The sequence below is a fragment of the Dendronephthya gigantea genome, unplaced genomic scaffold (assembly GCF_004324835.1).
Source record: "Dendronephthya gigantea isolate DGI-Jeju-01 unplaced genomic scaffold, DenGig_1.0 000021F, whole genome shotgun sequence".
In the NCBI taxonomy this organism is placed as follows: Eukaryota; Metazoa; Cnidaria; class Anthozoa; order Malacalcyonacea; family Nephtheidae; genus Dendronephthya; species Dendronephthya gigantea.
Window position 1 is genome coordinate 1,156,489 of NW_021163031.1, and position 25,370 is coordinate 1,181,858.

The 25,370-nt window shown below is 37.8% G+C and overlaps 4 protein-coding genes across 5 annotated transcripts; 2 read left to right on the top strand and 2 right to left on the bottom strand.

The window, feature by feature from the left end:
• The first annotated feature begins 1,281 nt into the window (after positions 1 to 1,281).
• LOC114521744 lies at positions 1,282 to 13,985 on the top strand. Its single transcript, XM_028542277.1, has 12 exons — positions 1,282 to 1,287; positions 9,539 to 9,578; positions 9,793 to 9,964; positions 10,061 to 10,435; positions 10,548 to 10,789; positions 11,055 to 11,293; positions 11,376 to 11,433; positions 11,681 to 12,119; positions 12,252 to 12,301; positions 12,435 to 12,507; positions 12,592 to 12,644; positions 12,749 to 13,985. Exons 5-12 carry the CDS (start codon positions 10,562 to 10,564, stop codon positions 13,940 to 13,942), a joined length of 2,334 nt encoding a protein of 777 aa, XP_028398078.1. The 5' UTR covers positions 1,282 to 1,287; positions 9,539 to 9,578; positions 9,793 to 9,964; positions 10,061 to 10,435; positions 10,548 to 10,561; the 3' UTR covers positions 13,943 to 13,985.
• Positions 5,269 to 8,388, top strand: LOC114521745. Its single transcript, XM_028542278.1, has 2 exons — positions 5,269 to 6,336; positions 6,645 to 8,388. Exons 1-2 carry the CDS (start codon positions 6,321 to 6,323, stop codon positions 8,081 to 8,083), a joined length of 1,455 nt encoding a protein of 484 aa, XP_028398079.1. The 5' UTR covers positions 5,269 to 6,320; the 3' UTR covers positions 8,084 to 8,388.
• Positions 13,986 to 13,990: 5 nt separating the features above from the next.
• Positions 13,991 to 18,409, bottom strand: LOC114521747 (S-adenosylmethionine mitochondrial carrier protein-like). 2 transcript variants are annotated; one of them, XM_028542279.1, is made up of 10 exons: positions 18,142 to 18,405; positions 16,734 to 16,890; positions 16,476 to 16,585; positions 16,276 to 16,380; positions 16,134 to 16,181; positions 15,526 to 15,570; positions 15,313 to 15,382; positions 15,155 to 15,219; positions 14,750 to 14,823; positions 13,991 to 14,668 (listed from the first exon to the last, which is right to left on the bottom strand). In XM_028542279.1, exons 1-10 carry the CDS (start codon positions 18,169 to 18,171, stop codon positions 14,563 to 14,565), a joined length of 810 nt encoding a protein of 269 aa, XP_028398080.1. In that variant the 5' UTR covers positions 18,172 to 18,405; the 3' UTR covers positions 13,991 to 14,562. The 2 variants fall into 2 exon arrangements, with proteins under 2 accessions (XP_028398080.1, XP_028398081.1); XM_028542280.1 differs by having other exon boundaries at positions 14,603 to 14,684; positions 18,142 to 18,409.
• A 570-nt stretch (positions 18,410 to 18,979) lies between these two features.
• LOC114521762 (succinate-semialdehyde dehydrogenase, mitochondrial-like) lies at positions 18,980 to 23,554 on the bottom strand. Its single transcript, XM_028542301.1, has 10 exons — positions 23,280 to 23,554; positions 22,791 to 22,874; positions 22,520 to 22,690; positions 21,930 to 22,046; positions 21,436 to 21,579; positions 20,866 to 21,009; positions 20,571 to 20,643; positions 20,100 to 20,355; positions 19,951 to 20,009; positions 18,980 to 19,803 (listed from the first exon to the last, which is right to left on the bottom strand). The coding sequence occupies exons 1-10, from the start codon at positions 23,520 to 23,522 to the stop codon at positions 19,598 to 19,600; spliced, it is 1,497 nt and encodes a 498-aa protein (XP_028398102.1). The 5' UTR covers positions 23,523 to 23,554; the 3' UTR covers positions 18,980 to 19,597.
• Positions 23,555 to 25,370: the final 1,816 nt, after the last annotated feature.

The window sequence follows — 25,370 nt, forward strand, 5'->3', positions numbered from 1 at the left end:
AATCAATATCAGCAGTATCTATATTTCAAACTGTCAGTGTCCCACTTTTACCTGGCGTTTGGTGAGCAGCTGCAAAACGCATTAGAGGACTCAGTAGTCTCAGTAGAAACAGGAAAAAGGTCGACACAGACTCGACGCGATGCGGCAACGTGACGCGAATTCTGGAAGAAAAATTTGGAATCTGTGGATGCCAGAGCAGTCAAGATGTATTATCGTTAAATAATGAACAATTTGCGGGGCAATTTTTTAAGGTTTTTTATTTTCCAAAAACAAAGAAAATTTTAACCTATCATAATTTTTTTGTAGATTACTTAACGATGATACATTTCGACTGCTTTGGTGTCTATAATTCTCCAAATTGTGCTACCAGAATTTAATTTATGGGCTTCTAAAAGCTGAAAATTCGCTTTGCATTGCCGCATGGCGTCCGGTCTGTGTCAACCTTAAAAGCTCACACACGCTGAACGCGATTCACTAACGCGACGCAAACTTTCCATTTTTAGAAGCAAATTAAATTCATCTGAAAATGTGCTATCCTTCAGTAATTATCTCCAGTAGTAAATGTATTTTCCGTTGGTAAACAGGTTAATTCAGGCGTGGCCCATTATACTGTATATAATGCAGTTAAGTCCCTTAAGGTTATCACGTGTCAGTATTAGCAGTATATATATTCAGGTTTTCAGTATCTAGTTCTCTCGCTCTCTTGCTATATCATTCAAACGGTCTCGTATATCAGTCATGTCCACCGATACTCAGAACGAGCTTAACAGCGACACCTTTTCGGCAGAACAGCTTAATTCTACGCAGCCACAGGCACAGAATACTGAGCTTGTGAATCAGGTCTTTTCGCTTTTCAAAGGGTATTTAACTTCCCAGTTAGACGCGCAAGGGAAGCATCTACAGTCCAAATCGAAGATTGATAAAGAAGCCTCGAGCCTGAAATACAAAGGCAACCGAAAGCAATTCGAAGTCAACGTTCAGCTTGAAGAAATATTTGACAAGATAGATTCTGCCGCACAGAATCCCGATAAAGTCATCGAGTTAGTCTCGGAAGGAAAACGAGTGATAAAGAAACGGCAGAAATTGATCCGCCTATAGCAGATAAAAGTAAAGACGGTTGGGCAGTGGTAGACGAATATGAATCCGACGATTTGGCTTCAGATTCGGCCGATGAGAAACGTCTCAAGAAGGCTAAAACGGCAGCAGAGAACAAACGAAAATCCTCGAAGTCTTCGTCAAGCGACGCTAAACGTTTTAAATCTGCTGGGGATAATCAGCTTTTTCGCGGTAAGCCTTGTCTTCTCCAGCCCTGTCTTGTTTCTTTGTTATTTCTCTCGGTTTGATATGCCTGAGCATATTCCAACAACTTGTTTAGTTTACGTATATTACAGTTTAGAAAGGGTAAAATAATTTACGTTCGTTTGAGTGAAACGAATTAGAACGTAAGGTGTGTATCGGACTATTGGTCTTAATAGGGAACATTTGAGAAAAAATTTGGGGATCAAGAAATAGAATACTGATTTGGGGAGTGATGTGCGTGTCCCTAAAAGGCCGCATTAGTGTTTACCATATTGATCAGAAACCTCGGTCTCGGACAGGTTGTTAGTAAACTGAAAGAAAAGATCCTGAACCCCCCCTTATATTTAAAAGCAAGGCCATACCGAAGGGGGGGCTCACCCACCCATGTCTTAATGTCGTTTAAATATTTGAAATCACTGATCCTGAGATATATATAATAATTCCTGGAGGAAATGCTCTCGTGCTGACAGGATCATAATTATTCTTGTTGCTAACATTTTTCGTGAATTGGTTATTCTTTGCATGAAAAATGAAAGATTTAGCCTAATTCTACTTTAAAACTTGACGTACTTGCAGATCCGACCTATGTAAAAATATTACGGCTTCGAAATCGGGTGACTGAAGTCAATAGGATGCGTTATTCGGTCTCTCTTGCAACATGACGTGTCCACAAACCTAGTTCATTATTGTGGGTTTCAAGAGCTATTGACGTCAGTTTCAAAGAGACTGTATTCTCAAAGCTCAAATTCAAATGAGAGCTTGATTTTCAATATTGAACCGCCTTACATCTTTCCATTAATGAAGAAAGAACTCATTGATCAGTGATAACACAATTGCCACGCTCAACGAGTTAGAATAACTTTTTGAATACAGGCGTGAGCAACTGAGATTTCATTACTAAATTGAGTTATTCAAAATCAAATTTTGCGTTTTGGATCTAAATTTGAAAGGATTTCACAATGGCTTAGCATAATATTCTTTTTTCTACTTTGAAAGCCTTTCAATCATGAGAATCATTTCAATGGCTGCGTCAGTGTTTAAAATGAAACCTTGATCTCAAACAGTTATTTAAAGAAAAGTGATTTATTTGCAGAATGATATTCATAACATGCATATATTTGACAATCATTAGTTACAGGCTATTATTGATGATTTATCACAGTAAAAACCATAGAGATTGTAAAAACAATGACAGTTGTCACAGTTATTACATACATGTCCATAAAACATCATAAAATACTATACATAGCAATGACAGTTGATACATGTCAGTCTATGAATTCTATATAATAAAAAGCAATAAAACAGTGTAAACAAATGTAGTTAAAGAACCTTAATTAGTGAAATAGTTTCTTGAATATTTTCGCACCTCTTCATCGCTTCATTTGCGCCGCTTCATCTCGCCTCGCTTCATAACAGGTGGAATATAACGTAGAACATCATCAGGATTCAAAACTCGATAGGTCGGAAGATAGATTCGGTACGCTATGCGGAAAAGGGTGTTTGCTGTTTTAGGACAAGGAAGCCAGTTGTTTCTCTCTTTGGCACTTTGTGGTGGTTCAGCTTGAAAATACAGATCCAAAGATCCATCGTCGTTTATTTCAATCCCTTTAGTTTGGAGGCTGATTGAATAGCGATTGATCTCATTAGCTACCAACTGGAACGCGTCATTATACATGGTGATGGACCAGAATCCATACGCCTTGGTGTCTGGGATCTGACTCTTTTCGATATGCATGGTGTACTTGAAGCTGCTGTTGAAAAATTCCCCGGTTCCATCTTCTCCCTCGGTTGGGTTAGGAACGTAAGACTCGTAGGTACTGTAGTAGATGCATTCTTCATAATCGTGAAAAAACAATCCTTCCAAAGTTCCAGTCGCCCGGTCAAAATACTTAAAGTTGTAAGTGCCATCTTGTATTTTGTTCCAGCGAGTTTCATAACATGTACCTTGAAATTTCGCTTTCCATTGCATGAGATCTGGGCCGACTTGGGCGGCACGCGCTAAACCACGGTAAGTGGGCCCCGAGAGTTTCTCGGGTTGAAATTCTTCACCAGCGACGAGTCCAACATAATGGTAGGGATCCCACTGTGCGGCGTGTTTCTCTGCGGGAGGATTATCTACCATCAGTGCAGCAATCAATTGGAAGACGCCAAGAGGACCTTCATAATCGGGCTTTGCTTTGACACTGGCTGGTACATCGGTGACACCAAGTTTTCCGTCGTTCCAGTTGCTGAGAGAGGTCAGTGAGAACTGCTTCTGTAATTCTTGAACCTTCTTAGTCTCCTCTTCGATGTTAGTCTTATCAACCGCCATTCTGAGAGCGAACATCACACTGTTATATGGAAGGCGGTGAGCTACGACATCATCTGGGAGATCACCAACGAAATTCGGTCCCACAAATGCAAAGTTTCCTCCATAACCGTCCGTGGTTCTTGAGCCAATATAGAAACAGTTTTCGAAGAATGTATCAGAAACTTGTATGCTCCAGTAGCGATCCAGAATTTCTGACGGTGTTTTCAGAATGATAGGCTCGTCAATCAGCTCCAACAGAGCGCCACTATAGACCGTGTCATTGTTGGGTGTGTATGGAATAATATCATCACCAGGCTTAGTGAGTTCGTCATAATGACCAAGTTGATTGATCGGAGCCACGGGTGACAATTCCTGCTGTTGCATAAGATCTGGATCCAAACGAATCTTTCTTTGTTCTTCAAAAATTGTGAGGGGTAGGCCAAATACGTAGATTTGAATTCCCATAGAGTAGGCAAACTCTTCTTCCATCTTATCATAATCAATATCGGAGGACGACATCTTGGCACCTTTCAACATAGAGATCTGAAATCATACAACTTTCAACTGCTTGTGTGCCCAAATTGAAGGGAACGTCATTTTTATACCTTCTTAAGGAAGGCGCGCGCAGGATTTTGCCTGGTTGACGGATTCTAAAGTGTTAGGTAAGGCGTTGGCACGAAAAGGCGTCATAGCTACACTCGACACCGAACATCATATTGCGGTACACGATATGGCATAACACGATACAGGTACACGATATGGCACTTACAACATGATACATGCATGATCTGGTACATGATCTACAACATGATACATGCATGATCAGGTACATGATGTGGTACACGATATGGTACACGATGATCACGATCTGGCACATACAACATGATACATGCATGATCTGGTACACGAGATGGTACACCAATCTAGGCATCCTCCTCATACGAAAGAACCCTAGTAACAAATGATGGAGAATAGTGGTCATATCTCTTTTAATACTAATGACCTATTTTGACAATTTTAAAAACAGTCGCCGTTTCGCAAAAAAGTCCTTGGAAAAGATATTTTCTAAAAAAACAATTTTGCTTGTATCCAGTCAGCTATATAGTAAATCCTGTTATGAAGTGCTCTCCATATTTTTCAGTAGCTTTGTTTGATTTTTTAGATTAACTATTCATCGAGTGTTCCTGGCTTGTATATTTTGTATAAATGTGAAACAAAGGATTTAACCTGGTTCTAATTCAGAGCTTGACAAATTTAGAAATGCGAGCAAACATGACGTATCCCCATACGTAGTTCACCATCGTCATCGTGGGTTTCAAGAGCTTTTTATTCAAGCGTCATTGCTTGTATTTAGCGGAAAGCCAAAAATACGAACTATGACGTCAGTCGCAAGGGGGCAAGACACGAATCTTCGGAGATTGCATGATTACTAAATTTACGTACTCAGTTTCAAAAATAAATTTTGCGTTAAAAATTATGCTTTTAAATTTCGTCCGCAAAGAAATAAGAGCCGGAGTTTCTGAAATTCTGGATTTTGAAAGGATGGCTTGGTAAAATACCCGGTTTTAACAGTTATTTGTAGACAGAAAGCGAAGTGTTTTAAACTTTTATTTGCGAGCACGAGAATCTCAAGGACAAGGAAAACAGAATGATATACTGTATTCTCCCGCTAACTCGAACTCCCAAGGGGAAAGAAAAATTAAAAATTTTTTTTTTATAATAATGAAATTATTGAAATACTGTAAAAGTTAACTGGACATTAAAGTTAAGTGAAATTAATGTGTAAAGATGTTACAAAAAGAACTGAAAAAGCTAGATCAATAACAATCGTGGGCTTCGTGTCGCTACAGATAATCTTTTAAAATTTATAATCATTTATATACACCATGATACCAATTAAATTGTTTTTATTTTGATAGTTTCTATAGTGATGTATACACGGTGTATTTCTATATGGTGTATTGGCGAACATTATAGTTTCCAGTTGTCAAAATACTATCTTCTCACATTTTAAAGCTTGCTGATCTATGATTCAAAACCAAAGTTCGAGTTAACCGGATATATTCGACCAAGGGAAAACAAAATTTATTCGAATTAGCGAGGAGTTCGAGTTAGGCGGAGTAAATTATTATAAAGAACATTACCAAATCCATCCAAGGGGAGTTGGATTTAGTTCGAGTTAGTGAGGAGTTCGAGTTAAGCGGAGTAAATTACTATAAAGAACATTACCAAATCCATGCAAGGGGAGTTGAATTTAGTTCGAGTTAGTGAGAAGTTCGAGTTAAGCGAGTTCCAGTTAGCGGGGGACTGTAGTCATAAAGATATACTGAACTAAATAACTGATGGAAGAATATTAGTATATATGAAAATAATGTTAAATATGGATCTGATATACTATTGTTCTAAGGAAGGTGCTGTTATCTTATAATGAAGTTCTATCTGAATAAACATTTAAATAACCGTAAATCCATAATACTTTATTTTAAAAGAGATATAACAACTATCCTCCTTCTTTTGAAATCAGAGTTCATTCGTAGCTGGAGGACACTGGTGTCCGTGTACAAGAATCATGTTGTGCGTGTACCAGATCATATGCCATATCCTTAACCAGATTGTGTGCCATATCGTGTAACATATCGTGTACCACATCGTGTACCAGATCATGCATGTATCATGTTGTAAGTGCCATATCGTGTAACATATCGTGTACCACATCGTGTACCAGATCATGCATGTATCATGTTGTAAGTGCCATATCGTGTACCATATCGTGTACCAGATCATGTACCAGATCATGCATGTATCATGTTGTAAGTGCCATATCGTGTACCTGTATCGTGTTATGCCATATCGTGTACCGCAATATGATGTTCGGTGTCGAGTGTAGTTATGACGCCTTTTCGTGCCAACGCCTTACCTAACACTTTAGAATCCGTCAACCAGGCAAAATCCTGCGCGCGCCTTCCTTAAGAAGGTATAAAAATGACGTTCCCTTCAATTTGGGCACACAAGCAGTTGAAAGTTGTATGATTTCAGATCTCTATGTTGAAAGGTGCCAAGATGTCGTCCTCCGATATTGATTATGATAAGATGGAAGAAGAGTTTGCCTACTCTATGGGAATTCAAATCTACGTATTTGGCCTACCCCTCACAATTTTTGAAGACCAAAGAAAGATTCGTTTGGATCCAGATCTTATGCAGCAGCAGGAAGGTTTGTCACCCGTGGCTCCGATAAATCAACTTGGTCACTTGGACGGACTCACCACGCCTGATGATATTATTCCATACACACCCAACAATGACACGGTCTACAGTGGTGCTCTGCTGGAGCTGATTGACGAGCCTATCATTCTGAAAACACCGTCGGAAATTCTGGATCGCTACTGGAGCATACAAGTTTCTGATACATTCTTCGAAAACCGTTTCTATATTGGTTCAAGAACCACGGACGGTTATGGAGGAAACTTTGCATTCGTGGGACCAAATTTCGTTGGTGATCTCCCAGATGATGTCGTGGCTCACCGCCTTCCATATAACAGTGCGATGTTCGCTCTTAGAATGGAGGTTGATAAGACCAACATAGAAGAGGACACCAAGAAGGTTCAAGAATTACAGAAGCAGTTCTCACTTACCTCTCTCAGCAACTGGAACGACGGAAAACTTGGTGTCACCCATGTACCAGCCAGTGTTAAAGCAAAGCCCGATTATGAAGGTCCTCTTGGCGTCTTCCAATTGATTGCTGCACTGATGGTAGATAATCCTCCCGCAGAGAAGCACGCCGCACAGTGGGACACTTATCGTTATGTTGGACTCGTTGCTGGTGAAGAATTTCAACCCGAGAGACTCTCGAAGCCCACTTACCGTGGTTTAGCGCGTGCCGCCCAAGTCGGCCCAGATCTCATGCAATGGAAAGTGAAATTTCAAGGTACACGTTATGAAACTCGCTGGAACAAAATACAAGATGGCACTTACAGCTTTAAGTATTTTGACCGGGCAACTGGAACTTTGGAAGGATTGTTTGTTCACGATTATGAAGAATGCATCTACTACAGTACCTACGAGTCTTACGTTCCTAACCCAACCGAGGGAGAAGATGGAACCGGGGAATTTTTCAACAGCAGCTTCAAGTACACCATGCATATCGAAAAGAGTCAGATCCCAGAGGCCAAGGCGTATGGATTCTGGTCCATCACCATGTATAATGACGCGTTCCAGTTGGTTGCTAATGACATCGATCGGTATTCAATCAGTCTCCAAACTAAAGGGATTGAAATAAACGAGGATGGATCTTTGGATCTGTATTTTCAAGCTGAACCACCAGAAAGTGCCAAAGAGAGAAACAACTGGCTTCCTTGTCCTAAAACGCCAAACACCCTTTTCCGCATAGCGTACCGAACCTATCTTCCGACCTACCGAGTTTTGAATCCTGATGATGTTCTACGTTATATTCCACCTGTTATGAAGCGAGGCGAGATGAAGCGGCGCAAATGAAGCGATGAAGAGGTGCAAAAATATTCAAGAAACTCTTTCATTAATTAAGGTTCTTTAACTACATTTGTTTACACTGTTGTATTGCTTTTTATTATATAGAATTCATAGCCCGACATGTATCAACTGTCATTGCTAAGTAGTATTTTATGTTTTATCATTTATGGACATGTGTGTAATAACTGTGACAACTCTCATTGTTTTTACAATCTCTATGGTTTTTACTGTGATAGATTATCAATACTAACCATTAACCAATGCTTGTGAATTATATGCATGTTATGAATATCATTCTGTTATCATTTCCATATTAGCAAATAAATCACTTTTCTTTATGTCTACGAAATAACTGTTTGAGATCAAGGTTTCATTTTAAACACTGACGCAGCCATTGAAATGTTTGTCATGATTGAAAAGCTTTCAAAGTAGAAAAAAGAGTATTATGCTAAGCCATTTTGAAATCCTCTCAAATTTAGATCCAAAACGCAAAATTTGATTTTGAATATTTCAATTTAGTAATGAAATCTCAGTTGCTCATGCCTGTATTCAAAAAGATACTCGTTGAGCGATGGCAATTGTGTTATCACTGGTCAATGAGTTCTTTTTTTAATTAATGGAAAGATGTAAGGTTCAACAGTGAAAATCAAGCTCTTATTTGAGTTTGAACTTTGAGTGAGCTTTTAGAATACAGGCGTTAGTCTCTTTGAAACTGACGTCAATAGCTCTTGAAACCTACAATAAAATGAACTACGTTTGTGGACACGTCATGTTGCAAGAGAGACTGAATAACGCATCCTATTGACTTCAGTCACCCGATTTCGAAGCCAGGATGTTTTTACATAGGTCGGATCTGCAACTACGTCAAGTTTTAAAGTAGAATTAGGCTAAATCTTTCATTTTTCATGCAAAGAATAACCAATTCACGAAAAATTTTAGCAATAAGATAAATTTGAACTATACGATCTGGTCAGCACAAGAGCATTTCCTCCAGGAATTATTATATATATCTCAGGATCAGTGGTTTTAGACATTAAGACAGGGATGGGTGCGACACCTGCTCCCCCCTTCGGTATGGCCTTGCTTTTAAATATAAGGGGGAGGGGGGTCAGGATCTTTTCTTTCAGTTTACTAACAACCTGCGGCATTTTGCGGTCATTTATTTTAGCCGACGATATATCGAGACTTTCCGACGTTCAACCGATCCTTGCGCGGGAAAGTTTTTGAAACTGTAAACTCTTTCGAAAAATTATTTTTATTTCCGCTCAAAATGATGTTTTAGACAAAAATATCGGTATTTTAAATTTTGGAATATAAAAACTATTTTTTCCCTTTAACTATGAATTGGGTTGGCGGAATTAGGTAAGTACATTGGCTTCAATTTGTGGTAATAACTGTTTTGACAATATGGCATTAATCTTGAACTTTTCCGTCCAAACGTTTTTATTTATCTTTTAACAGAAATAGAGTTAAACTGAAACAGGAGAAAAAACTTCAAAAGGTTGAATTCTATGTTAAATATATCTAGTTAAGAAATTCACCTCCAAAAAACATTTCGGATAGCTTTTGTACACGATCCTGTGCCCATGACATACAAAATGACCTGCTTCCTGTACAATTCCGCGCCCCTACGCAAGTATTTTTTAGGAAAATTAAGCCTTTTTTATTTATACTACCTTTTCGCTCATATTGACCTTTAATTAATACATTTACAGGTATTTTTTGAACGTAAAAGATTGCAGAGAAAATTTAAAAATGTTACTAATCCTATCTCTGTAAAGACGAGCTCAACTCCTTCAAATGGAAGTACTCATGAGCCATCATCAATTAGCCAAGACTTACTTGCACTTCAAGTCATTACTAAGACACATGCAAAACCATATGGAAGTGAGTTTTCTTTGCTACACAACAAGAAAACTATGCATATATGATTTATAAAGCTGTGTTATTTTGTCTTCACTAATTTTATACCTCTTTTTTCAGGTAATCGGGAAATTCGACTGCCAAAAAAGGTTGATCTGGATCACCCCAATCGCCATGAACCGAAATTTAAAAACGAAGAAGTCTTAGACCTACCTTTACCATCCACGATAAAGCCCTCAACACTAGAATTATCTGATGCCCGTGATCAGGAAAAACATAAATCACATAAATCTACCCCATGTCACCTTCATCGGCACCAAAGAAAAAGACCGGATTCAAACGAATCTGATTTCCCAGAATCTCAGAAACGTTTTAGAAATTCAGACTCCTGTGAACTGATACAGATAAAAAAGCCTGAGCTTTCCAATGCTTTTGATTTTATTTCTAATCCAGACAAGCCTAGTGCAAGATTTAAGCAGGGCAAAGGAACCAAAGGTATCGATGATCTGGGTGTCGAACTTGAGAGAGAGAGAAATTGGAATAGTTGGATTGAAATGTGTGATTTGATATCATGTTTTGGATTATGTTACTTTATAACTGTCTTTAGATCAGCACAGGTCTATGGTATCAGCTCATCGCCAATTCATACAACGTAGAGTTGATTCGTTCGAGTTGAATAACTTTGAGGATGTGAAACGATTGCGCCAGGAAGAAATGTTTTCATCCAAAAAGACAACTCTTGCCACTATTTATGAAGAAAAAGAGAGACATCTGAATAGTAAACGCATGCCACCTGAAAAACGACATTACTCCAGACTGACACCTAAATACCACACGACTGAATTAAAGGTACATGTTCTTAATTTCATCTTCCTTTTTCGGATTTTTACCTGACTGGGTCGTTGGAGCAGGATGTTATAAAGTAATAATCCCTTCGTTTCGACCTCTTTTCCCACAGTAGACAATGGCTCACTCAGATTACGAGTGTACTTCATTAGCCACATAAAACAGCCCGAAAGCTATCGGCACATGCGAAAACTCTAGTGGACGGTGAGGGATCGCTGGCTGAAGAATGCAATTTCGTAGAACCTAATCCTTATTTTCCACTTTTTAGTCCCCGTTTATTCCTTATGCTGCCCCTGCTCCGTGCTCATTAGCCTCCAGAAACTCCAGTCATGTTAGTCACGAGGATACAGGCTTTCCAACCCCACTGAAATCTGACTTTTTGATAAGTCATCCGTCTAGTCCAAAAATAGAAAGAAGTAAGAAAGACGATTACATTGATTGTCATAATAAACTAGAAGAAACAGAGATGTTTCAACCTTTATCACAAAATACAGAAAAGGAAAAATTGTAAGTCTAAAACATATTGAAATTACCTTAACTACCTTAGCATCAGAATGCTAAGTTACTTTTGCATTGCATCACTTTTTAGATATTCAACTGGAAATATTTGCAATGAGAAGAACAGTCATTCTTTTAACGTCACAATGGTATTTCAATTTTGTGTCTGCGTATATTTACAACCATCATCATCACCATTCACTTTTACCATCGTTTTTTCATTACCACTACGATCATTATTACCCTCGATATCATGCATATTAGTGATATTACAATCACAGTGGATTATTATAACCATCATTACCACCATCATCGTCCGACTCCGAAAAAACGTGTTTATAGGAAACGCCTGAATATCAGTCTTTACTAGCCTCTGAAAATTTGTCTCATTTCTAGGAGAACATCAATGACTACCCTTTACCTTCCCCAGCTACAAACAAAATCACCATAGAGTGTCTCAACAAAAGTGATCCCAAATCATTTCTAACAGACTTACAAATATTAGAAGAAATTATTTCTGAAGATAAGCGCGAACCTGTCAAGGCAAGCCCAGATAAAACGATGAACATACAACATCCATCACCACACTATACAAGAAAAATGGAGGAAAAGATAGATTGTCATAGAATTACACGGAATGCTGGCGAAATCGAAGAAAAAATATCAGATGTTTGGAAAAATTTTATTACCACTCCGAAACAAAAAAATGCAGAAACACTAACCAATGAAGATGGAAAACAGGTTGTTCAAGTTGAAAAACTTGATTCCCACTTCTCGCAGGATTCACCACATAAAAACGATGAAAATGGGCCAATTGCGGCGAATATTACCAATGGTAAATGCAACTTTTCAACCCATTCAGTCAACCCATTCAGTGTCGACATACCCTTCTTAATTCCCCGCTATTTGCGGAAACTATACTAGATAAGCAAACATTTAGCTTTCAGTTGTGTCATTTGTTACACAGAATGTTGTAGTCCACGACGCTCAAAGATTGCAGCTGAAGAATTAAAAGAGGTAAAGTTATACAAGTAATATAGACTATCAATCGCATGCAGTGATATTTACAGCAATACATTTGGTACCAAGTTTAAATTTGTGTGTTTTTTGGTGAAAAGGTCAAAACATATTTCATAATTTTTTTTCACAGGTCTTAGCAGTACAACAGTATCAGAGCAGTCAGGAAAGTTTATATTATTCCAGTTGGTCATCTACGGCATCAGGTACGCATTGTAAGCCTATAGCACAAAAAAGCAGGACGCAGCACCGGAGTGTATTTAACCAACTGTCACTATTCAATTTTGTAGAAAATGAGGTCAATGAAAAAACCTCAACTACTGAAAAGTTGGCTTCGAGTGAGGTACACATCATGTAGACAGTGATGTATAGTGCAGTGTGCACAGCACTGAATTTTTCAGGTCTTTGTTTTTTCACGGGTTTCGGTACACATTTCTTTATTCACAGGTGATGAAAAGCGATCAAAAAGATACATCCGAGGTACCTATCTCCTCACAGGACCTACCAAGCACTTCAACGTTAAAACATCTTCAAAACAACATTCAGAAACAGATCTACACACTCGGCGTAACAGACGGACTGAAACACTTGTCAAAATCTAAAGACATACCAGTCGGAAATACAGACCAGGAAGAATCCAATCTAACTGTATTTCGAATATATCCCTTGAACAAATCGAAAGAAAAATCTACACAAACGTTTTTAGTAGATAGTACAAAGCCTACAGTTATTCACAAGGCAATACAATGTGAAATATGGACATCAAATACATTGAATTATCCAGAAGGTAATTCATGTGAAGATAAGATATCCATCACTAATGCCACAGTGGATTCCAACGACTCGGGTCACCCAAACACAAATACTAGAGAACATACTTTGAAGAGTGTAATGGGATCATTCGTTGATGAAGACATGGAAAAACAAACCATCTTGGAATGTTGTATAGGATCTCCAGATAGTGAGAGTCTTCCAGACAAGACAGGACTAAGTATCAAATCAAGCAGCATTTTAAAGCTCGATGTGGTGTCTCTCAATGATCCAGAAACGGGTGAAGAAGATCCTCAACAGAATGATGTAGGCGAGACTCACTCTCACACGGCACAAAATAAAAGTGAGGACACAGTTTCTCAACGAAATATTCTGGAGAGAGACTCCGAAGTGACGTCAACAGATGGTGAAAGCATTGTTGGAATCGGGAAATCAACCCCACCATTACTTGAAATATCTACAAATAGCGTGAATGATACAACTACTTCAAATAACCCAGAAATTAACGGAGGCATCGAGAGAAAAAATTGTGATCAACACCTTCAACACGCTAGCCCTGGGAAGAATGTATCAGAGGTATCTAAGGTTTCACCGAAAATTTCACCTTTTGCTATACAAAATAATCACATAACCTTGGAATGCAACGACAATGTAGTTATTGACAGCAGAACAGAGAAAACAACAATTTCACTTGAAAATATAACAGAGAAGAATGACACAATTGACAGCAAAGTTAGGCCTCGAGAGAATGAAGATACCACACCATATGACCTACCTAAAAATATGGAAAGTTGCAAAAACTTGCATTCTAAAGATACTGCGATAATAAACGAGAATAGCAGTTATAGCACACTTCAAGAGAGACGTTGATTTGCAACAAGTTATGTCTTATGATTATAATGCATTAAGAACACAGTTAATATTCCTATATATGCATTTTTTAAAAATGAAATATTATGTTAAATATGAAATATCACATAGTTCTATTTAAAAAATATTACTCACGCATATTGTTACAAATAATTAGAAAGCATTTCGATAAATCTCCAAACTTGCAAATTGGTAATGAATATCCAATATGAATTTAATTATACCTTTTTGTTCTTCTTCAATAGATAAAAAATGTTTTGATTAAAACTTTAGTCGGTTCAGTTCTTCAATTGAATTTGGATACAAAAATATAAAATATTATAGGGCTTTCTTTTTATAAAACCACGTTAATTTGAAAATGAGGTTATCGTATGGGTAACGTAACTTTTTCTATAACTATGAGGTAGTCTCTCTAAATTTTTCCATAATTACAATATAATAAAACTAATATTAATGCACCTGCATCTTTCCCTGTATAGAGACGAACCTATCTGATTGACACCTAACGTTTACCACAGCTAAAGTTCAAGCCACACAACCGACTGTTGAATTCATTGAATCCAACTCTATTCCTACCCAGGAAGCACGATGCATTATAAATTCATTAAATTTCCAATTCATTAAATAGTTCTGAGAAGAAGTGTCCTGGTTTGATCATACACACCCAGAAATATTGCCCCACCAATACTGATCCACATCACTCGAGGTACAACACCAGAAAATAATCTACAATCACATTTATCTTATATTAAGTTTAGGACGGATGATCGAAACATACATTAACAAAGTAAATTCATCACCACTCACTTCTTCACTCCATCATCTTTTGCTATTAAAAGTAGAACCTTGAAAGGATTTACTTTGGTTGTTGAACTGTTTTTCTTAAAATAGATAAGTGCCTCTTTTAGTTTTAAACTGCTCTTCCCAAGAAAACCGGAAAGACAAATCTACTATTTGCGTATATCTATTGATTTTTGACGATTGCATGTTTAAAAGCTTAGAGGCACATTAATCTCTCACAAAGTTTTAATTATGCCTGGTGATCCTAACTAAATTACGAAACACTGACTAACAAGACAAGTGACAGCATGTTGTACGGCACTGGATTGTAGTAGAAAGTTTACGTTGATCAGAAGGTAGCCAGTTAAACTGAAAGATATTATCCAACAGCTGAGCCTTGCAGACTATGAAAGCTATGAAGGAAAGTTGTACCTTAGCTAGCATAACCCTAGTTTTAGCAACATCAAGGGGAGTGGTGAGAGCTGCAGCAACGCCTCCTGGAAAGAAACAACCAATGGATATAGATTACTGATAAACAGAGAAACATAATCTCAGTGAAATCCAACTTCAAGATTAATCTTCTTTATCACCTGCAATAGCACCACATATACTAGACTGCCAAGCATGGACAGGATGCAGTTGGTATTTTGACCACCTCATCTGTAGATCACATTATCTTCATCATTAACCAAATATGACACTCTGTGCTTAGGAAGTGGGTGTTCTATGGTGTTATATTAGCCTTACTGTCTGTCGTTCTGGGTACTGGTTGTATTTGAATCAAAATGTACTAGATAACACACCTTTAGAAATTCCCACAAAGGATATTGAATGAATGAAAATGGAACCTAAAATGTACCATTTCAGTTGGTTCAAGTGAAATGAAAATCAGTTGGGATATTGTTAACAAAAATGGTGCTTTTCAACATAGTGCAGAAGTGTATGTGAATAAATACGTATATATACAAAGTATTTGAGTCATCAATATTACTTTTCTAATAATAACAGTGTTATATATTGAACACATGATTATAATATCTCATTTATAGTATGCACGTGCTGAATGGTCAAGAAGCGTGTTTCTATATTTAACAATTAGACAACGAGTCCGAATTGACTATTCGCTCATAGACAACGAAGGCGAGTTGTCTAATTGTTTTAGTATACACCCTGTACCTAGATATATTGATTTCGGGAAAATAATCGATACACCGCAATTACACCGAGAAATAATTTAACTAAGTCAATTTTATACGGTCGCGCGAGCGAATTTTCCCCAAACATTCACCATCACGAATAGACAATGGTTGAGTAGCCAATCAGAATGTAAAATTGTAATAGACAATAGTCGGGTGTATACTAAAACTGTATAGAAAGTTAGAAATACGAAAAATATTTCTTACTGTCATACCTCTCTGAAAACTGTGTTCCAGTAGCCTCTATAGAAACCTTTGAACCCCTATTCAATAATAACCACAGAACATCCATAATTCTACTTGGAATCAAAGAGTTTGAAATAAAACAAGCAAAAATTACAATTTCAATGATTGTACCTCCTGTTTCCATGTAAATCTCAAAGCATCTTTACTAGACCAATTCTTAGTAGCTTGAGCTCTCTGCTTTACCAGCTCAAAAGGAACTCTGACAATATTTGAAGTCTTTTTATAAAATGAGTACAAAATTAGTTATCTATGCAATTGTGAATTGTTCTCTTGAATGCTACAAACACCAATGCAATGTCCCAAAATATTACCAACTCTCCAACAGATGCAGCAGCCATGTGAATATATGGTGTTGAAACATTTGGAGACCATGAAGCAGAGAAACTCTTTACAAGTTCATAGGTACAGAAAAATGTTGCCGCTGGAAAATTCACAAAACTTTTTTTACAAGCGAACATTGTTTGCAAAGTGGGCTATGGGTAAATGTTGAAAACATGAAAATCTCTAACACTAAAAACATGCTGGTGAAGTGATACATTGCAAAAAGGCATGCAACTACCATGAACTACCTGCTGGAGCTGATCCAACAGCTGCAGAACCAAGGCCAGAGTAAACCCCACGAAATCCACCAGATTTAAGAAATCCCTGTGATGACTGGATCCGAGTTTTGATGGTATCCAATGGGTGCAATACAATATCAACACATAATCCTGCAGTTCCCCCAGCCTTAAGTTCAAAATAAGCATTACAGAAATGGATAAATTTTGTTTAGGCCACATAAAAAAATTCCTGGATTTTCATCAATAAATTTTGAAAATTTCCAGGCAGCTGGAGGGTTTGTTTTTTATAGTTAATATAAAAATAGAAGAAAATATCTCATAAATTTCAAAATTGGAGAGGGAGTTGTGTTTATATTTCCTTGTTTTGCGAAATTCCCGATAATAAAAAAAACTCTGGATCTACAAATTGAAATACGAATCTCCAATGTTAGAATAACATAAATAACGTGTCTGATCTGTTACAAATGTTGAAAAAGTAAACAAACTACTAGTGCTGCAAGAGTTTCTTGAAAGTCTGAGACAATACATCCTTAATTAAAAGTTGAAACTCTCAAAAAAAATGTTACTAAATTGAAGGGTTCACAATTTGTACTACAAGGTCACACACAGTCCCTTCACACCCCCAAGTGGCAACCCAAAATTTATTGTCCTGCTTCTGCTGTAGAAATATTAGAGTTCGACCATGTAGAACCAAATATAAAATAAAAAATAAGGGTTTTTCGGGCGATTTTTGGTTGGGTGGCACTTAAAATATAACTATATATGCACACAGGCTTTAAAATATGGTCGGGAGGTGATGAGAATCAAGGAATTTTTTTATGTGGCCTTAGATGTCCAAATTTAAAACAGCAAAATTGGATCGAATCTTGTATCTAATTTTAAGAATGGAAGCAAGTCCTGGTGAAAAATTAGTCTGCAGAATGTATGCCAACTGCTACGTACACTAGAAACTTATGTATGGAGACATTTAGATTTAGCTGTTAGGCTGAAGTGTGCACATGCAAATATTACCATCCTATACACATTAACCATGCTTGCTCTTGTGAGCTACCTCTGTAGCTCAGTGGCAAAGCATTGCACTGGCATTGCAAAAGCGTAGGTCAGGTAGGATAGTTTTTTCCTTCAACTGTTCTGGCTTGAATTTGAAGTGTTTATATGCTCTTGTCAGCTACTTCTGTAGCTCAGTGGCAAGAGCATATCATCAGCATCTAGTTGGCTCATTTTACATCAACTGTCATCAACTGTTTCTGGCTTGAATTTGAAGTGTGTATAATCCCTCTCGAAATCAAGACCCTATAAACCTCTAGAATTTACACGCCTCGAGCGACGTGCAAATAGTGCAAACTCCTAATTTTCCAATTTATATCTACTACAATCTCTAGCAGATGTAGTACTAGTATTAGCAAATGAAACTCACCAGTAATGACGTAAGAAACGAATGAGACATATTTATCTGGAAAGAAACGAAATTTTCCAGAAGTCCAAACTCGCAGGCCGGGCTCTTCTACCAACGCTCCACCTCCACGGCCCACCCTGCGGCGAAGACCCTGATTAAGGTTGGTTACTGTGGGTTGGTCATGTGCAACCTTGTGCCCAGGGCCTTCTGTGTTGGGTCATGTGATTCTTTTGTTACGCTTCTCCCGTATAGGGATTGGTGGGACACTAGTAGCGCATAAATCACCTCAGTGATAAATCACATCTGTCAAAATAGCGTGTTTCTAAGAACTGAATATAGAGCGCTGTTGTACTGCAAAGCGAAATAACTTGTGTCGTTATTGTTATTTGACTTATAAATTCGCTCATCACCTCATCACCCCCGCGCGCTCGCCTTTATTCAACTGACCTCTCTACAATAACTGAATGGAACATTATATATTTTACTATTACACCTGAGTACAATGCTAAGTGTCTATTGAATATCAACAGAACTTGTGACAATACTGACTTTGCCACCCTCCCTTTGATATGAACTAAGCGCTAATTAAAAATCTCACATATTTTGGGAGATTTTTCACTGTCACATGACCAGCCTTAACCAGGGTCAGTCACGCCAAAAATGGATCATTTTCGCGCATCAGGGTGAACAATGCTGTGCTGCATCCTGGGAACAGTATTGTTAACAACATTTGTTGGTGAACCTTGTTGAATCATCAATGTTGATGCAATCATGATGCAATGTTGTAGTAACAAGTTGCAACAACATTGATGATTCAACAAGGTTCAACAACAGAGTTAACAATACTGTTCACAGGGTGCAGCACAACATTGTTCACTCCTGTTTTTAACAACTTGCATCGACATGACGATTTTCACGCGTGTGGGTAGAAAAGCCTGGCCTGCGAGGTTGTTCCAACTTCCAAGTCCTACTCATGTTAGACGCTATTTTGAAATCTGTTGGTAACTCATGTAAGATAATTACAGAGATGATAGAGACTCATAGTGTGGTTCACTGCAACTTAGAAACATAGATATCTATGCTTAGAACCGACACTTTGCGACATAGTCTGAGTCCAATGATGTAGCCTGAAGGGTCATTTCCGATGGACAAAACATTTTATGTCTCAATGGTCACCGACAAAGAGGATCGCTGTCTGGCAAGCCTTAAATGAAATATATGTTCCAATAAAACCAGGAAGCATCGTAGAAGCGTCTTCAAACTACTTCGCATCAAATATGGTATAACAACTGCTAAAAATAGACAGAAACACTTCTCGACGTTTCGACCTAAAGGCCTTCGTCAGGGGACCCTTTATACATAATATTTTAATAGCTAGATACATCGTACATATTTTTAACAGTTTTATCTTAACGCCTGCTGGCTCTATCAGAAACATTTACCACTTCAGACCAATACTACCACGTTGCCATTATGTTTACATTCCTCCAAAACTGACAGATTTCAATTCAATATATTCATTAATTCCGTATTTGGATGCCTCAGTTCCAATCCCAGACTGTTTCATTCCTCCAAACGGCGACCCCTCGGACGAAAGAAGCCCAGAATTCACTCCAACCATCCCTACATCCAATGCTTCGGCCACTCGCCATATTTGTTTAAAATCTTGGGAATAAAAATATCCTAAAAAAATCAACATCACATGACATCAGATATGAAAAAAAAGCAAAATAACGTTTATAATCTAACGATCTCGGAAATAATTTCCAAATATATATATATGAGATAGATAAACAATCTAACTTCTATTATGACTCGTTAAGAAGTTACCAGCTAGTCCAGAAAACGTCGCGTTTGCCATTGCAATGGCTTCGGCCTCGTTTTCAAACCTAAAATGCAATCAAAGCAATGATTATTCGAAATCCACGATTACAAACACTCTGATCTGTAAACAAAATCCATACGATAAATTGTATTACTTTAAAAGTGGAGCTATCGGCCCAAAGGTCTCCTCGCGGCTCACAGGCATTTCATTAGTAACATCTGTGAGGATCGTGGGTTCAAAAAACGTCCCACCCAGTTCATTTAGTCTATTTCCACCACAGATTACTTTAGCGCCTTGTTCTACAGACTCTTTAATATGTCTTTCAACTTTTATCACCGCCTTTTCATTAATCAAAGGTCCCTGACTTGAGCTTTTGTCTAAACCATCTCCAACAATCAAACGTTTCATTTCTAAACGGTAAAAACACAGGAGTAATTGAACAAGCTAACTTTATCAGTTAGTGAGATTGAACAACTGAACTAACTTCATCAGTTAGTGAGATTGAACAATTAAACTAACTTCATCAGATCGTTTTGTCCCTTTAATTTAATATCCTTAATGGCAAACCAAGTCCAGCTAGATTTTTAACCGCGTAAGATTTAACTACAATAACACACAAAACTACCTTCCACTAATCTTTTCGAGAAATGATCGTAAATTCCTTCTTGAACAAAAATTCTATTAGGCGAGATGCACGTCTATAAAAAATGGAAAAAAAGAACGCTTTGCTTGACCCGTCTTTTTCATCACACATTCTATTCTAAATTACGACCTGGACGAGTTCATAAAACGCTCGACTGATTTCTTTTAAACGCTATCAGTTGTTCTTACGGCATGTGTACATGAACATATTATGAATACCCCGCCTATATATTGAGTGGTCCAGTTATGGCCCTTAGTATAAGCACTTTTCCACTCACTTGTCCGGTATTTCTAAACTTGGCTGACATAATCCCCTTCACAGCGAGGTCAACATCAGCGCTGTTGAACACAATACACGCAGCATTCCCTCCAAGCTCAACAGAAACCTTCTTCACAGTGTCTGCACATTTCCTCAATAACAACTAAAAAACATGGAAAGCTACATTTAATCATCCAAGGCGCTCTCTGTGACTCTGCATGTCCAATCGTCGAATGCTTTTGTTGTTTATAAAGCACTAGGAACCGATTAAACATTTTTTGGGGGGTGAGAACGTCAGATGCGCGAGCCAGCCAAAGCTGCCAGCTACCCGTGGAATGCTCCCCCTTCCGGAGCTAGCTATTTAAAAAAAATGCCCAACTCTTGAGTACAAACTCCCCAAATTAGCAATTCTGCTCTATCTGAGGGGCTACAGTCGCCTCCTTCCGTACGCCTATGAAAATGGTCCAATCTAGTAGAATGATGCTAAACACTAAATCAGTAAATGGCAGTTGCACGCATTTTTTGAAAAACTGTATACCAGTCTGTGTGCAGGCTTCACAGAAAACGAAGCAAGCTTGGTGTGCCTAACCTTTCCAACAACAGTTGATCCAGTGAATGAAAATTTTGTAACCAAGTTACTTTCCATGACAACATCAGTGACTTCATCAACATTATCACGTGAACAAGGCACTATGTTAAACACACCTGCAGGAATGCCTGCTTCTTCTGCTAACTGCAAGGAAAAATATGTTTTATTATTGCAAGGATGTCTATTAGGTCAGAATAAGCTTTTAGGTATGTCTCAAGAATATATATTCGCTTTTATCCAGATACCTGAACCTAACACTAGCAATGCACAGTTCCCACAATATGACAGTCGACAGGCACAATACACATAAAGAACACTGACAAATGAGATAGCCAGTTGTAGGAAGACTGGACAGGCCTGTGGCAAACTATATAGTGATTTTTTTCTACCATATTGTAAATATGCCTATATAATGAGTAATATAACTATGGAAATGGAGCCAAAAATATATAGAGTCTTTAATTTAATAATAGGCCCTAGCTGATGTACACAACCTGAGCCAGTGCCAATGCAGTTAGTGGTGTATCTTCTGCAGGCTTGCAGACCACAGTGCATCCAGCAGCAAGGGCAGCTGCAGCTTTACGAGTCAACATGGCCAAGGGAAAGTTCCACTAGTAATGGAAACAATACAAACTGTAATAAAAGGCAATACGGTCAGGGACATCAGTATCAATCCATATAAACTCTCTTTCAGATAGTTTTAATGTCTGGGCTAGGTTTTGCACAGAAGTGCAAGTATACAATTTTGTAAAGCTCATTGACTGTATTTCTACAGCAACCTTTTTTGTTGATCTAAAATTAGACCTGCTGCAAGTAGATTGACAATAGGGTATGTTTCTAAGGGGTACCCTTTACCTTGCTTGCCTAATGTTGCCCTCCCAGGTCCGCTGACCTTGAATGCAAATAAAATCCAAAATAGACCTTTTCTAATATTATATATTGTTTGTGTTATTAAATTTAATCTATGCCATGCTGTATGCCTTATATCTAATCCCCAATGCAGATTTTTTTCTAGTATTTATTCTAGGAATCATGTCATCAGATCTAAAAGTTTTAAGGATAAATTAACTTAAAAGAATCATACTGGAGTCCAAAGTGCTGCTACTCCAATAGGTTGTTTCATCACAATAACTTTTGTGTTGGCCACTGGAGCTGGGATGATGTCACCATAAACTCGTTTTGCTTCTTCAGCAAACCATTCAATAAATGAAGCACCATAAATCAGTTCCCCTTTGGCTTCTGCCAAAGGTTTTCCCTTTTAAAGGAGAATTAGACAGATATAATAAAACATAGTAACATAAACCATACTCACAAATTATATAAACTAATTTGCATAAATTAGAAATAATATGAACCTGTTCCAATGTCATTATTTTTGCAATATCTTCCTTTTTTTCCATGAGAAGATTGTTCCATTTTTGAAGATGACGACTTCTTTCCTTGAATGAACCAAAATATGCAGTATTTTAAAATTAGGAATGAAATATTATGAGGATAGGAAAATATGGGGGAAAACCTTCTTTCACACCTAGTAATGAAAGACTTTTTATAGCACCCCCCTTACCCAAGCCGGTTTAAGCTGCTTTTAGTTATGTTTTAGTTTATAGTCTGTTGGGCAGTTGAATGACATTAAAAAATGTCATCCTCCTAGGCTCCATTTACCAGCTGAAAAGGACTGAGAGGAGATATCCAGACTTAAGAATTGGAAGCATTTGTATTTTTTAAAACTCAAAAATTGGATAGCGTATCAGGGGGGGGGAGTTTCAAATAGAATGAAAATGCCAATGAAAAACTAATAGCGCGTTAAATCTGCAAGTGATTCCATTGTAGTAAGCAATACATACCTTCGCTGTTTTCTTTTTCCAACTTTGAAATGCTTGTGCAGCTTCTTGAACGGCATCTTTAACATCAGCTTCACCAGAATTAGAAACGTCCGCTAGTTTGACGCCGTTGGCAGGGTTATATACAGGGAACGTTGTATTGCTTGCTGCGGACTTCCATTTTCCTCCTATATACGCTTTATAATTCTTCAAATAAGGAACTTCGGTTCGAACGAAACGAGAAATATTTCCTGTACTAGTGGACATAGTCTGTACTCTGTACGAAAATTATACGAAAATATGCAGCACAAGTCAGGATCAAATCCGATCAATCCCCTATAAATACAAGGGTACAGGCCATAATCCGATTAATCCAAACTCAATAGGCATATCATCACGCGTGATCTTAATCCGCCGCTCACGGACATGTCAGACCAATCACCATGTGGATCGACAAAATATTGTTTCACGCACGCCATTTTCAAAGCTTTCAAAGCGCCAGGGTACAACGCCGCCTCACTGCAATATAATCCGCCGCTACGGAACATGTGGAGAAAATATTGTTCACTGCAATATGACTGAATGATTTTTTTCGGAAAGAAGCCTGAATTATTAGTTATTTGTGGTTAACTAATCAGTAACTGAGACCACACAAAAGGTCTTCTGAAAAAACAATTTTCATGAACAAATCACTGTAACAAATGCGAAATGTCGACCTATACTGACCTCGTGGCCTTAAAAATATTCATAAGACAAATGTCTAAGAATGGAAAAAGAAATCACTAAAATAAATAAGTGACAAATATAAATACTTTTATCCTGCCTCGCGGTTGCCTCGTGGCACAGTTTTGATGTTCATGTTATCCATGTTATATCAATTTAAAACATTACACTTCTGCAACTCAGTTGCAATGCAATTCTAATTTTGAGGGATGATAATTTGTGTTAAACATTTCTGTGATACATAATTTGTGTGTTGAAAATGCGTGTTGGAAATGCTTGAAGAAAAACGGTTAGCAGGGCCCGGGGGCAGTTGTTGCGAAAGTTCCATCTCGTTTTGGACTGTCCATTGCATGCAGTTGTTAATTTCGTCAAAAGTATATTTTGCAAGTTCCTATTGCAAGAAAGAACGTGATGTTTTCTGCTGCTGTGCGGTTTATTCGTCGACGAATTCAGTTCCAAATTTACGCCAGTGTTCTGGGAATCCAACCCAGAAGCCAAGCACACGCGTTTTCAATACTTCATGCAGAAATAGGATTTCTCGATTTTGTAAAATGTGCAAGAAATCCTTTCACTATCAACGAACACGTTTTAGTTTGGCCCCAGACATGGACACTGTTTTTTACAGTCAAACGAAAAGGAGGGAAACCGGAGTGCCCGGAGAAAAACCCTCCAAAGGTAACCTGAATTTCAGGTTACCTGACCGGCGGTCCGAATTTGGTATTTTCATTTAGAAATCGTCCGCAATGACAGTTCAGGTTTTATTTATATTTCACCATTTTAGTTCCACTCATCCGAACTGAGTCTCAGGAATTTCATAGTCCGTTGCAAAACAGCGGAGCTGTTAAAAATTTGTATTAAATGTGCTCTGTCCGACAAGGGCAACAAAAATTATAACAAATATTCAAATGCTCATGTTATGATCATGCATTTTTTTGGAAATTTTGTGATTTTGGAAAGAAATGCTTCGTATTCACGAGTTGCATGCTTTTTCATTTAAAACCGATGTAGACAATAATAATCTTCTACTATCCCTTTCTTACGACATGCATCTCATTCATTGTTTATCTTTTTATACGTTCTGAATTACGGTTGACCGAAGATGGAGGAAATAAACGTAATCTGGCTTAACATACAACTTATACGAGTTCAATAAAAATTATGGCTAATCAATAATGTCCCTTACCTTTCGCAACGTATAATAATTACCTTCGGTAGACAGTGTACCAGAGTTTCACTTGCTTCCTTGCTCCATTTCCAAACAGTTGCGTTCTTCTTTAACAAAGTTCATCTCGACGATGGGGCGTGCAAGAAATTAAAGAACATAGTAAGTGTGTCAAGATGCAAAGGCTTTTCTTTAAAGGATGCATAAGGCAAGAGGGTGCTATACCATAT